The 14,219-nt window shown below is 38.9% G+C and overlaps 1 protein-coding gene across 3 annotated transcripts in view; it reads left to right on the forward strand.

The window, feature by feature from the left end:
* LOC105498366 (ankyrin repeat domain 13C) overlaps positions 1 to 14,219 on the forward strand; it is an 88,464-nt gene that overhangs the window by 15,495 nt on the left and 58,750 nt on the right. For all 3 annotated transcript variants that reach the window (XM_071091307.1, XM_011770431.3, XM_011770430.3), the window contains exon 2: positions 4,551 to 4,592. In XM_071091307.1, the coding sequence (XP_070947408.1) occupies positions 4,551 to 4,592 (42 nt within the window). The remainder of the gene's footprint in view (positions 1 to 4,550; positions 4,593 to 14,219) is intronic.

Consider the following 14,219-nt stretch of genomic DNA (forward strand, 5'->3'; position numbering starts at 1 on the left):
TGTAACCAAACAAGCCAACAACAACGACGACAAATCAATAAGGATGTAAAAAACATGAACAACACCATTAAAATGGATCTAGTAGATTTATATGAAATGCTGAACCCAACAACTGCAGAATAAAAAGTTTTTTTTTTTTTTTCAAGGATATAGACAGCATTTACAAAAATTGGTCAGACTCAACCATAAAGCAAATCTCAACGCATTTCAGACGACTGAAATTACACTGCCCGTTCTCTGAACGCAATGCAGATAAGCTAGACATTTTTAAAAAGGTAGATATATCAGGAAAACGGCTGAAATATCAATCATCAAATCTGTTTTAATAAATTAGAAGAACAATTTTAAGTTGCTTAATTTCCCATTTTGAGTTTATTTTACCCAAATAAAATAGAAGTAATAAAAGAGCAGGAATGATTAAATTAGAAAAATAGAACAACAAAGCCAACACTTTGTTCTTTGAAAAGATGAATAAAATTAATAGGCCAGACACAGTGACTCATGCCTGTAATCCCAGTATTTTGGAAGGCCGAGGTGGGAGGATTGCTTGAGTCCAGGATTTTGAGACCAGCTTAGGCAACATAGTGAGACATCTCTACTGAAAATTAAAAAAAAATATTAGTCGGGTGTGGTGATGTGTGCCTGTAATCCCAGCTACTTGGGAGGCTGAGATGGGAGGATCACTTGAGCCTGGAAGGTTGAGGCTGCAGTGAGCCATGATTTTGCCACTGTACTCCAGCCTGGGTGACAGAGCAAGACCCTGTTTCAAAAATAATAATAATAATAATAATAATAATCAGACTGATCAAGAGAAAAAAAAGGCACAAATAACAGATATTAGGAATGAGAAGTGGTACATCAGTATAAATTCAAAGGTCATAGTATATCATTAATGGATATTTCGAACAAATTTTATGCCAATAAATGAAAATAGATAAACAATGCTAGAAATATTTAGTTTGTCAGAATGCACATATAAAGGAATTAGAGGGCCGAGCGCGGTGGCTCACGCCTGTAATCCTAGCATTTTGGGAGGCCAAGGTGGGCGGATCACTTGAGGCCAGGAATTGGAGACCAGCCTGGGCAACATAGTGAAACCCTGTCTCTAATAAAAATCTAAAAATTAGCCAGGTATGGTAGTGGGCACCTGTAATCCCAGCTACCTGGGAGGCTGAGGCAGGAGAATTGCTTGAGCCTGGGAGGCGGAGGTTCCAGTGAGCCGAGATCGTGCCACTGCACTCCAGCCTGGGTGACAAGAGGGAGACTCCGTCTCAAAAAAAAAAAAAAAAAAAAATGATAGCTCAAAGTAAAGCTTTGGTTTTGGCATAGCTGGTGTTGACCTTTTGTTTTTAACACCAAATTGTCAACAAGTTTGTTTGCTTTTTTTTTTTTTTTTTGAGACAGGGTCTCACTTTATTGCCTAGGCTGGAGTGCAATGCCGCCATCTCGGCTCACTGCAACCTCTGCCACCCGGACTCAAGCGATTCTTCTACTTCAGCCTCCCGAGTAGCTGGATTACAGGTGTGCGCTACTACACCCGGTATTTTTAGTAGAGACGGGGTTTTGCCTTGTTGGCCAGGCTGGTCTGAACTCCTGACCTCAAGCGATCTGTTCACCTCAGCTTTCCAAAGTACGGTGACTGTAGGCGAGAGCCACTGCGCCCAGCCAAATTTGTTTGCTTTTTGGGACTACTTTTAGGTCTTGGTAAATTATCATCGAATGTGAATGCAAACTTAGGAAATTTAGTTCAATATTTTGAAAAGAAGGAAGAGGACTTCATTCTAGACCAATCAAATTGGAAATTGTTCCTTGCTCATGTTGGGTTTTTTTTAACCTTGTATTATGCTGAAGACTGAAGGCACTGAATAGTTTATGAATCTGACCCACAGGTGGCTCCTAATGTATCAGTGCATAACTGTGCTTAAAATTGTTTTTAAGGGCCGAGCGTGGTGGCTCAATCATGCCTGTAATCCCAGAACTTTGGGAGGCTGAGGCGGGCGGATCACCTGAGGTCAGGAGTTTGAGATCAGCCTGGCCAACATGATGAAACCCCATCTCTACTAAAAATATAAAAAGTAGCTGGGCGTAGCGGCACTCACCTGTAATCCCAGCTACTCAGGAGGCTGAAGCAGGAGAACCACCTGAACCCCGGAAGCGGAGGTTGCAGTGAGCCCAGATCGACCTCTACACTCCAGCCTGGGCAACAGAATGAGACTCTGTCTCAAAACAAAACAAAACAGCAACAACAACAAAAAACGTTCTTAAGCATTTTCATTTTATTTGAACTGAACATATTAGTTAGTAGTAGTAGGAAAACTGTGCTTTACTGAGAGTTCCTAATGTGGAAAATTCGCTTGAGTGTCTCTATATGTCCTTTGCAGAAAGTGAAAAATTGCAGACATAGAGTTGTTTGTGAGGGGAGGGGTGGTTTCTTTAATATCTTCATGAGATAGGTATGCAATTTCTACATGGGAGGAGAGAGAAACCAGTTTTACTAAATTCATATATAAAACTGCCTATAATGAAAGATGCTTTTCTTTTTTTTTTTGTGAGACAGAGTTTTGCTCTTGTTGCCCAGACTGGAGTGCAGTGGCACCATCGTGGCTCACCGCAACCTCCGCCTCCCAGGTTCAAGCGATTCTCCTGCCTCAGCCTCCTCAGTAGCTAGGATCACAGGCATGCGCCATCACCCCTGGCTAATTTTGTATTTTTAGTAGAGATGGAGCTTCTCCATGTTGGTCAGGCTGGTCTTGAACTCCCGACCTCGGGTGATGCGCCCACTTTGAGCTCCCAAAGTGCTGGGATTACAGGCGTGAGCCACTGCACCTGGCCAAAAGATGCTTTCCGTCATTGCATATTTCATATTAAAGTACTAAGTACCAATGGAAATTTGTACCTCCAGTTCTTATTTCTGAAAAGCATAATGTGACTTGTATCTCCAAATCTGCCTTGTTTTTTTGTCCCTAGTTAAGATAAAGAGATTTTCTGTAATCCAGGGTTTTGTTTTGTTTTTGGTAAAATTGCTTACAGAGATGACTTTATTTTATTTATTTATTTTGAGACAGAGTTTCACTCTTGTCGCCCAGGCCGGAGTGCAATGGGGTAATCTTGGCTCACTGCAACCTCTGTCTCCCACGTTCAAGCAATTCTCCTGCCTCAGCCTCCCAAGTAGCTGGGATTACAGGCGGGTGCCACCATGCCTGGCTAACTTTTGTATTTTTAGTAGAGATGGAGTTTTACCATGTTGGCTAGGCTGGTCTTGAACTCCTGACCTCAGGTGATCTGCCTGCCACTTTCCCAAAGTGCTGGGATTACAGGCGTGAGCCACCGTGCCTGGCCATGGAGATGACTTTAGTGTAGTGAATTTCTTTGTGCTGTTTTCTAAATTTTGCTCAAAATAGTATTTTGCTGACTTTGCCAACAATTCCCATTCCATTCTGCCTTTATTGAGCAAAAGTGTGTGTGTGTGTGTGTGTGTGTGTGTGTGTGTGTGTGTGTGTGTGTTTTAATCATGGCCGATCTCTTGTCAAGCTAAGAGGAAACTGGAATTTATCACATGCACATCTCTTATTTCATCCTGCATATGATCCCTTGATAATGTTTAGCTTATTATTTTGGTCGTAATTAATGTGATGACTTCTGTAAAATTGCTAATATGTGAAATTTAGCAAATTTATTTACTAACTTTTTAATTTCAAATATTACTGTTGATTTAATATTTAGATCATAAGTGTGGCTTAGGGTATCATTTTGAAATTAACTTAGTCATTCTATAACAACAACTATAGGATGTAGTCCAAACTTCATAGCACAGCTTTCAAGTCTTTTTCTTTTGCTCATCATTCCAATTTCATTCTCTACTGTTTTCTATAACTTCTTCACTCTCACTAATAACTTTTTGTTTGTTTCCCAAATATAAATTGCTCCTGCACTTGAGTGTGATTTGGATAACTTTAAAAAAAAAAATAATCTGGAATGCTAGCCAGTGTTGCTTTTGTTCACCTACAGATTTCTAACAAATTATTTAAGGCTCATTTCATTGTGGTCCATTCTTCAATATTTAATTCTCTGCAAAGTTATGAGCCCTGCACTATGTTCCACAGTCAGGCTATCTTCCCTTCTATTTAAGAAATAATAATTATTATTTATTTTCATATTTGTCTAACAGAAGACTTTCTGAACAACTTGAAGAGTGGGATTTGGTCTTACTGATTTTTGTCCCCAAGGATGACTAGATATTTAAATTGTTTGCTAAATGAACAAAGAATAATGTGAAAGAGAAATTAGCAGCCAAAGGAATCTGTGAAATCTGTTTGAAAAATAAATCTCAAAATGGATACCCTTTTTTTTGGAGGGGTTGGGGAGTACATTGTACTCAGAAATCATGGTATCTTCTGACCTTAAATTTACTATATAAGCAATATTATTTTGCAGTCACAGTATTTTTGCTTAAAATCTGCCAGTGAAATTTCTGGAGGAACTGAAACCACTTTAAAGTAAATGTTCTTATGTTTTGACACCTTCTAATTTATTTATTTTATTTTTTTTAGGAAATACTCCTTTACACCTTGCTGTGATGTTAGGAAATAAAGGTTAGTAAATCTTTTCTTTTTTATGGTTAACTTCATTTAGGTATAGTCTGTTTAAACTTTTTAAGATCAATTTTATCTTTTGAGTTTTTAAAAACTCACTTATTTTATTTGTTAATTGAACTTGGAATTCAGTATATTGAAATTAGTAAATATTTTCTTGTTTTCCATAGCCCTTTTTAAAGTGTTGGTGGAAATCCTGTACTAATTTTTATGTCTTTTGAAACTATATTTTTTCCCCTTACTTGGTTGTTTTATCAAGCAGGAATTTATAATTTTAGAAGATTTATTTCCAAATATTAAGATTCATTAATTATTATACTTTTCATATTAGAGTTTTATATGATTTTTAATACATAATATTTTATATCTCTAAAGTCATAAGTTGAGCCTTTTGTATGGTATATAATTGCAAAAACTTAATACTTGTTTATTAAGTATTTGTTAAAGTATTCATTCTTTAATTTAAAAAACCTTATAGGCAGGTGATTTAAAAGATACCTACTTTTGTAGGTTATTCCTAAGTGCAGTAAAACTTCAGTTATTTGGATCCCCAGTTATTCTGGAAAGTGAGGATTTTAGATAGCTGAATAGCAATCCTTTGAGTACTAGATTTTTATATTTTAAATGTGTTTGATAGAATTTTTTTTTTTTTTTTTTGAGACAGAGTCTTGCTCTGTTGCCTATTCTAGAGGGCAATGGTGCAGTCTTGGCTCACTGCAAGCTCTGCCTCCCGGGTTTAAGCAATTTTTCTGCCTCAGGCTCCTGAGTAACTGGGACTACAGGCGCGTGCCACCACGCCTGATTAATTTTTTGTGTTTTTAGTAGAGACGGGGTTTCAGCATGTTGGCCAGGCTGGTCTTGATCTCCTGACCTCATGATCTGCCTGCCTCAGCCTCCCAGAGTGCTGGGATTACAGGTGTGAGCCACCGCACCCAGCCAATAAAATTTTTTAAAGAAATATTGTTGTATATTTTTAAACAGGCTAATGAACTTCTGTTAAGATTTTTTTTTCAATGATCTAGAAGTATCATTATGAACATCTGTTGTTATATGGTATAATGTATCTGTCAATGTAAACATTTGATCTGAATGTCTACTGACCTAGGGATATTGTTAGAACTTGTTTTTGTTTTATTTTATTTTATTTTATTTTATTTACTTATTTATTTTAAGACAGAATTTCACTCTTATTGCCGAGGCTGGAGTGCAATGGTACAATCTCGGCTCACCACAATCTCTGCCTCCTGGGTTCAAGTGATTCTCCTACTTCAGCCTCCAAAGTAGCTGGGATTATAGGCATGTGCCACAACGCCTGGCTAATTTTGTATTTTTAGTAGAGATGGGATTTTTCCATGTTGGTCAGGCTGGTCTTGAACTCCCGACCTCAGGTGATCCGCCCACCTTGACCTCCCAAAGTTTTGGGATTACAGGCATGAGCCACCGTGCCTGGCCTTTATTTTATTTTTGAAACATGGTCTCGCTCTGTTCCCCAGGCTGGAGTGCAATGATGCAATCATGGGTCACTGCAGTCTTGAACTCCTGAGCTCAAGTGATCCTCCTGCCTCAGCCTTCAGGGTGGCTGGGACTATAGGCACATGCCACCATGCCCAGCTAATTTTTTTATTTTATGTAGAGACAGGTTCTCCCTGTGTTGCCCTGGCTTGAACTTGTATTGTTGAAAAACAAAGTTATTTTGCTAGTTTGATTTTTAAGTCCAAATGTTTAAATGAAGCATATGATCTGCAGGATAGTATAATTTTTATTTTAGAGACAGGGTCTTGCTCTGTTGCCCAGACTGGGGTATAGCAGTGCGATCCTAGCTCACTGCGACTTCAAACTCCTGGGCTCAAGTGATCCTCTCGTCTCCAACCTCCCAAGTAGCAAGGACTAGAGAGGCACATGCCACCATACCTAACTAACTTTTAAATTTATTTTTAGAAATGAGGTCTTGCTATGTTGCCCAGGCCATTCTCAAACTCCTGGCCTCAAGCAATCCTCCCTCCTGGGCCTCCCAGAGCACTGGGATTACAGATGTGAGTCACTGTGCCTGACCTTAATTTTTATTTTAATTCTATAAAATTGATGATTCAAATCTGTATCTTCAATGTTATAGTTATGGCTTTTTTTCTTCTTCTTCTTCTTAACAAGGAAGATTAACTAGAGTAACTTCTAAGTAAAGAGATACTCATTAAAAGGCTACATATTAGAGAAACTCAAGAAGTAGGGGCCAGCCAGGTCTCAGGAAGAGTGGGAACCAAGATGTTTGGAGGAATCAGTCGTTCTCCTATCTATTTCCTTATCATCTTTCAATCTCTTATGGTGTGTCTGCTGTTCTGTATATCTGCAGTATTCTCCTTTTTCATGATTGACTTTTTCTGTTTACTGAAATTGAACAGACCTAAAATAATTCTTTTAGGATCCTAAGTTTTAGTGACTTTCTGGTTTCAGTGTTCACTACTAACTAGACGGGTTTCTTAGGTTCCCAAATTTCTGAGCAAAAAGTTTGATTGGTCCAGTTTATCTCAAGCCAAGCCACAGTGATGGGTGATGGCGGACTTATTAATTATCTGTCTTTAAGATAGGTATTTGCTTCTTTGAAATTAGTGTTAGCTAGACTGACTTGGGTGAGATTTGGGTGTAGGAGAGGGAATCAGGAATACAGAGGAAGTATGTTTACTTTAGCAGAAATGTACATAGGGCAGGCCATGATTGACATCTCTAGCAACCTTGGTGAAAATATGTCAGATATAGTCAGCTGAATTTGATCAATAAAAACTTACGCTGGCCGGGCGCGGTGGCTCAAGCCTGTAATCCCAACACTTTGGGAGGCCGAGTCGGGCGGATCACAAGGTCAGGAGATCGAGACCATCCTGGCTAACACGGCGAAACCCCGTCTCTACTAAAAACACAAAAAATTAGCTGGGCGAGGTGGCGGCGCCTGTGGTCCCAGCTACTCGGGAGGCTGAGGCAGGAGAATGGCGGGAACCCGGGAGGCGGAGCTTGCAGTGAGCTGAGATCTGGCCACTGCACTCCAGCCTGGGCGACAGAGCGAGACTCTGTCTCAAAAACAAAACAAAACAAAACAAAAAAACCTTACGCTTTTTTTTTTTTCCAAAGAACATTGGATTGGAACTTTAGAAAATAACTATAATTTATTATTTACAGTATGCCAGATGCTTTTCCTAGTACTTTACATGTATTTACTAATTTAACTCTTACAACAACCATGTGAGTGAAGTACTATTATTATCTCCATTTTATGGAAGAAAAACAGTCCCAAAACTTGCCTAAAGTAGCCAAGTTTCAGTTTCAACTTGGGAGTGCCCGGCTCTAAAATCTGTTTTAACGGTGTATTGCTTTGCCCTCTTTTTCACTAAGAACCATTCAGAAAGGTCTATTATCAAAGTTGGCCAAGATGCAGCTTGCCAAATCTGATTGCTATTCTGGAATCCTTCCTAATTTAGCACTTTAGTAGTTAATATGGATTTACCAGGATTTGAATGTGAAATGAAGCCTATCTGCCATCTCTGGTTCAGGGTTCTAATTTTATTTTTCCACTCAAATATATTCTGACAGAGGGTATTCTAATTTTAGATAGATGTACTATTATGCTTCATCATATGTTTATATCAGCCTGTTTTAAAATGTATTTCAGCCAGGCGTGGTGGCTCACATCTGTAATCCTAGCACTTTGGGAGGCCGAGGCGGGCAGATCACTTGAGGTCAGGAGTTTGAGACAACCCGGTCACCATGGCAAAACCCCGTCTCTACTAAAAATACAAAAGTTAGCCGGGCATAGTGACACATGCCTATAATCCCAGTTACTTGGGAGGCTGAGAAAGGAGAATCACTTGAACCCGGGAGGTGGAGGTTGCAGTGAGCTGAGATCATACCACAGCACTGCAGCCTGGACGACAGAGCGAGACTTCGTTTCAACAACAACAACAAATTAAAATATGTTTCATAAAACATTAGTTTCTTTGCATCCATTGAAGTACAGGAGAAAAACCACATTAGTTTCATGGGATATTGAAAGGTATTTAGAAGAAAATAGAGTTTCCAGAGCAAATCAATTTGAAAAATATTAGGTAAATAAAAGTTAAAAAGTTTTCTTTGTTGTGGAACTTGTTAGAAATCTGATATGCTAATATGCATTGTAATGTTTCAAGTTGGGGCATGTGTTGGCCATAGGGGTCAGAGTTCCCCACAGTTATTTGATGTTTGCTCTTTTTCGCAAGTATCTTGACAGACTAGAGTTCTGTGGGATGTATTCTGGGAAACACTTGGTTAGATGACTCAGGATCTGCAAATAATGTTGGTATTTGTTGTTTCTGAATCCTTTTCAAATAGAGTAGACACAACCGATTACATACTGATCCATTAGCATTTTTCCAGTTGTGTACCCTTTTTTTTTTTGCTTTTTTTCTTATGATCTTTATGTATGTGTTTGTATAATTCTCTTTTAAAATAACTCCAAACAAACTTGAAAGTCTGTTTATATTTTTTATATTTGGTTGCAAAAGAGTGAGATTGGAATATGTAGCGGAAAATAAAACATCTACTTTATACTTAGTGTTTCTTTTTTTTTGGGTTGGAGTCTAACTCTGTTGCCCAGGATGGAGTGCAGTGGGATGATCTTGGCTCACTGCAACCTCTGCCTCCTGAGTTCAAGCCATTCTCCCACCTCAGCCTCCCTAGTAGTAGCTGGGATTACAGGCGTGCATTACCATGCCAGGCTATTTTTGTATTGTTAGTAGAGATGGGGTTTCACCACGTTGGCCAGGCTGGTCTCGAACTCCTGACCTCAGGTGATTTACCCACCTCGGCCTCCCAAAGTGCTGAGATTACAGAACCACCCCGCCTGGCCTACTTAGTGTTCTGTATATTGCTTTTACATTATATCATTGTTCAGCCTAGATAGTCTATTCCCTTTTATCTTGTTTTAAGATACACTGTACCTTTAGTGATTTCATTTAGTAGTAGCTGGGATTACAGGCGTGTGTTACTATGCCCGGCTGATTTTTGTATTGTTAGTAAAGACAGGGTTTCTCCATGTTGGCCAGGCTGGTCTTGAACTTCTGACCTCAGGTGATTTACCCACCTTGGCCTCCCAAAGTACTGAGATTATAGGTGGGAGTCACCATGCCTGGCCTACTTAGTGTTCTATACATTGCTTTTACATTATATCATTGTTCAACCTAGATAGTCTATTCTCTTTTATCTTCTTTTAAGATACACTGTACCTTTAGTGATTTCATTGTTGAAGTGCGTGTTCTGTTTGTGTACTTGTCTATAAACACAACAAAATTTCCCAGGGCCTTCAAATAATATTTTGATTGCGGTAAAGAGAATCTTTTATACTTCTACATGCTTTCTTTCTCTCACGCATCTTAACCTACTGAATAGCGTTAATTTTTCACCACAGAAACTGATTTTTTTCTGAATTTCTGAGTCCATTGACTAATATTAGTGATGTCACATGGGAGGTTATTGAACTGTGGATTTGGATGGAAATGAAGAAGAATATTATACGTAATTAAGGAAGATTTCAGGAAGTTTTACGAGATGATATAGAAAAAGTAATCTTTAATTCTTAACCTTTTGGTTGAAAACATCAGAGAAAGGTTTTTCAAACCAGTTGCTGCAACTTTTAATTCATTTTCAGTCTTTTTTGGATCTGCAATTTTTAATTTTTTTCCTAAAGTAACTTTACAATTAATAAGGTTTCTCACTTTAATAACTCTAGATATTCTGTTGTTTCCGACTGTCCTATTTTTCTCTTTTTTTTTTTTTTTTTTGAGACAGAGTCTTGCTCTGTTGCCCAGGCTGGAGTGCAGTGGCACGATCTCGGCTCACTGCAAGCTCTGCCTCCTGGGTTCATGCCATTCTCCTGCCTCAGCCTCCCGAGTAGCTGGCTCTATAGGTGCCCGCCACCACGCCTGGCTAATTCTTTGTACTTTTTTTTTAGTAGAGATGGGGTTTCACCGTGTTGGCCAGGATGGTCTTGATCTCCTGACCTCGTGATCTGCCCGCCTCGGCCTCCCAAAGTACTGGGATTACAGGCGTGAGCCATCGCGCCCAGCTAACTGACCTATTTTTCTCATTGATTCTCTGTATATTTGATCACCTTTATAGTTCTTACTTATTAATCTGTGATTTCTTTCTGTTTTTTTTTTTTTTTTTGGTTTGTTTGTTTTTTGAGATGGAGTCTCACCCAGCCTGGAGTGCAGTGGCATGATCTCTGCTCACTGTAACCTCCGCCTCTCGGGTTCAAGCAATTCTCCTACATCAGCCTCCTGAGTGGCCAGGATTACAGGCACATGCCACCACGTATGGCTAAGTTTTTTATTTTTAGTGCAGACAGGGTTTTGCCATGTTGGCCAGACAGGTATCAAACCCCATACCTTATGATCCGCCCACCTTGACCTCCCAAAGTGCTGGGATTATAGGCATGCGCCACTGTTCCTGGTCTAAATGTGTGATTTCTATTCCTCATAATTTGCGTTTTCCACAATCCTTGTCTTGACTTCTTCCTGGCACATTTATGCATTCTTTAAGCCTTAGTGCCTAATTGTTAACTACCTTCTTTTCTTATTATGCATTGTTAACATTACCGAGAGAAGACATTTGATTGATCTAATTTTTTTTTTTTGAGACGGAATCTTGTCCTGTCACCGAGGCTGGAGTGCAGTGGTACGATATTGGCTCACTGGAACCTCTGGCCCCTGGTTTCAAACGATTCTCCTGCCTCTGCCTCCTGAGTAGCTGGGATTGCAGGTGTGTGCCACCACCCCTGGCTAATTTTTGTATGTTTAGTAGAGCTGGGGTTTCACCATGTTGGTCAGGCTGGTCTCAAACTCCTGACCTCCTGATCCACCCACCTCAGCCTCCTAAAGTCCTGGGATTACAGGTGTGAGCCACTGCACCTGGCCACCAGTTCTTTTTTTTTTAAATTATATGACTATGTCATAGGTTATTAGCATATCTATGAGTATCTGATTTTTTATTAGTTGCTAATCTCTACTTCAGCTGAGTTGTGACTAGTGAGTGAAGGGCATCTGTTCTGCTGGGTCTGTGGCATATCAGAAACATTGTTGACATGTCTAGGATAATATGTAAATCTTATATGAATTCTAAGGTATTGCTTTAGATATTGTTGTGCAACTTGCTTTTTAATATTTTTATATTATCTTTTTTTCTTTTCTTTTTTTTTTTTTTTGAGACAGAGTCTTGCTTTGTTGCCCAGACTGGTGTGCAGTGATGCAATCTTGGCTTACCACAACCTCCGCCTCCTGAGTTCAAGCGGTTCTCCTGCCTCAGCCTCCTGAGTAGCTGGGACTACAGGCGTGCACCACCACGCCCAGCTAATTTTTGTATTTTTAGTAGAGTCGGGGTTTCACTGTGTTGGCCAGGCTGGTCTCGAACTTGTGATCCACCCGCCTCAGCCTCCCAAAGTGCTGGGAGTACAGGTGTGAGCCGCTGCTCCTGGCCCATTTTTTTCTTTAATGACTTTTTTTGGTTACTAACACATGCATGTTGAAACACTTGAAATCATACAATACATAGATATATAAAAACATCATCTCTCTACTTTTTTTCCTGATGTAGTTAACATTTACAGCCTCATGGATATCCTTTCATATCGTATGCTTTACTTACAACACAGACTTTGTCTTCATGGAAGTAGAATCCCTACAGATAGTACTTTGCCATATTTTTCTTTTCTTTCAAAAGTCTACCATGAAATAGTTATAGAAATTTGTAGATATCTTACATGTTTACATTCCCATATACATGTATACATACAAACATATTTACAAAACCCAGTGGTTTTTTGGGAGATGGGTCCATTTGTTTTTATTCTTTTTTTTAAAAAATTTTCTTTTTATCTTGGCTGTCATCCCCTCTTCTTATTAATCCCCTTTCCAATAAACATGGTAACGCATGTTAAAACCTGCTAGATATTCTTATATACATTTCTGTATGCTTATTATTATATAGAAATATTTGTGCATGTGTCTGAACATATATACATTCGTGTATGTAGTTTTTTACTCATTCCTTTATTTATTTAGTTATTTATTTATTGAGTCAGAGTCTCGCTCTGTTGCCCAGGCTGGAGCGCAATGGCGCTATCTCGGCTCACTGAGACCTCTGCCTCCAGGCTTCAAGCGATTCTCCTGCCTCAGCCTCTGAGTACTGTGATTACAGGCGTGTGCCACCACACCTGGTTACTTTGTGTATTTTTAGTAGAGATAGGGTTTCACCATGTTGGCCAGGTTGGTCTTGAACTCCCGACCTCAGGTGATCTGCCCACCTTGGCCTCCCAAAGTGCTGGGATTATCGGTGTGAGCCACCGCACCTAGGCTTACTCATTGCTTTTTAAACAATGCAATCATTATATACTTTTGTGTTGAGCAGATGAATTGTATCACTTAGCAGTACACCGTGAAAATTCCTTTAAGCCTGTTGGGATGGCTCTAATTGATTCCTTTTTTTGATTTATTTAATTCCTTTATCCTTTTCAATATTTTATTATAAAAAATTTTAAATATACCCCCAAAATTGAAAGATTATCACAACACTCAAATACTTTCCACATAGACTCAATAATTAACATTGTTTCATATTTTAATTTATCTTTGTATGTTTTATATATATAAATTTTTGTTGTTGTTATTTGTTTGTTTTGTTTGTTTGTGTTTTTGAGCTGGAGTCTCACTCAGTGGCACGGTCTTGGCTCACTGCAACCTCTGCCTTCTGAGTTCAAGCAGTTCTCCTGCCTCAGCCTCCGTAGTAGCTGGGATTACAGGCCAATGACAACATGCCTAGCTAATTTTTTTGTATTTTAGTAGAGACAGGTTTCAGCATGTTGGCCAGGTTGGTCTGGAACTCCTGACCTCAGATGATCTGCCCCCCGTCAGCCTCCCAAAGTGTTGGGATTACAAGCGTGAGCCACTGCTCCTGGCCTGTATATATTGTTTTTGTTTTACCATTTGAAACCTAAATGTAGATATTATGACATTTTACTCCCAAATACTTCAGCATGCACCTCTAAGAATACAGATGTTCTCCTTCATAACCACATTATGATTATCACACCAAGGAAAATTAATGATATCTTTAAAATATCGTGTCATACCCAATGCATATTGAGATTTCTCCAATTGTTCCCAGAATGTCATTTATAGGTTTTTTTATATTGAAACATGACCCAGTTGAGGGTCACTCATTGCATTTGGTTGTTATGTCTCATAATCTATAGCAGTTTGCTCACCTTTTCCCCAACTTTGTGCCCAACTTTTTTGAAAAGTCTTGACCAGTTAACTTGTAGAACGTCCTTTCTCTCAGATTTGCCTGATCATTTTCTCTCCATGTTTCTTAACCTGTTCTTTATCCTTTGTTTTTTCTGTGAATTGAAAATTAGCTATAGAGGCTTTATTAGATTCAGGTTAAACATTTCTGGATAGAATACTTCATAGGTGAAATTAGGAACTTTACATATATCACATTGGAAACACACAATACTAGATTATTTCATTGTTAATTGCCACTAAGTTAGATAGTTTAAGTGATGATCTTCAAACATATCCATTGTAAAGGAACATTTTTCTGTTTGTTATTAGT

This window comes from Macaca nemestrina, chromosome 1 (assembly GCF_043159975.1).
Source record: "Macaca nemestrina isolate mMacNem1 chromosome 1, mMacNem.hap1, whole genome shotgun sequence".
Taxonomy (NCBI): Eukaryota; Metazoa; Chordata; class Mammalia; order Primates; family Cercopithecidae; genus Macaca; species Macaca nemestrina.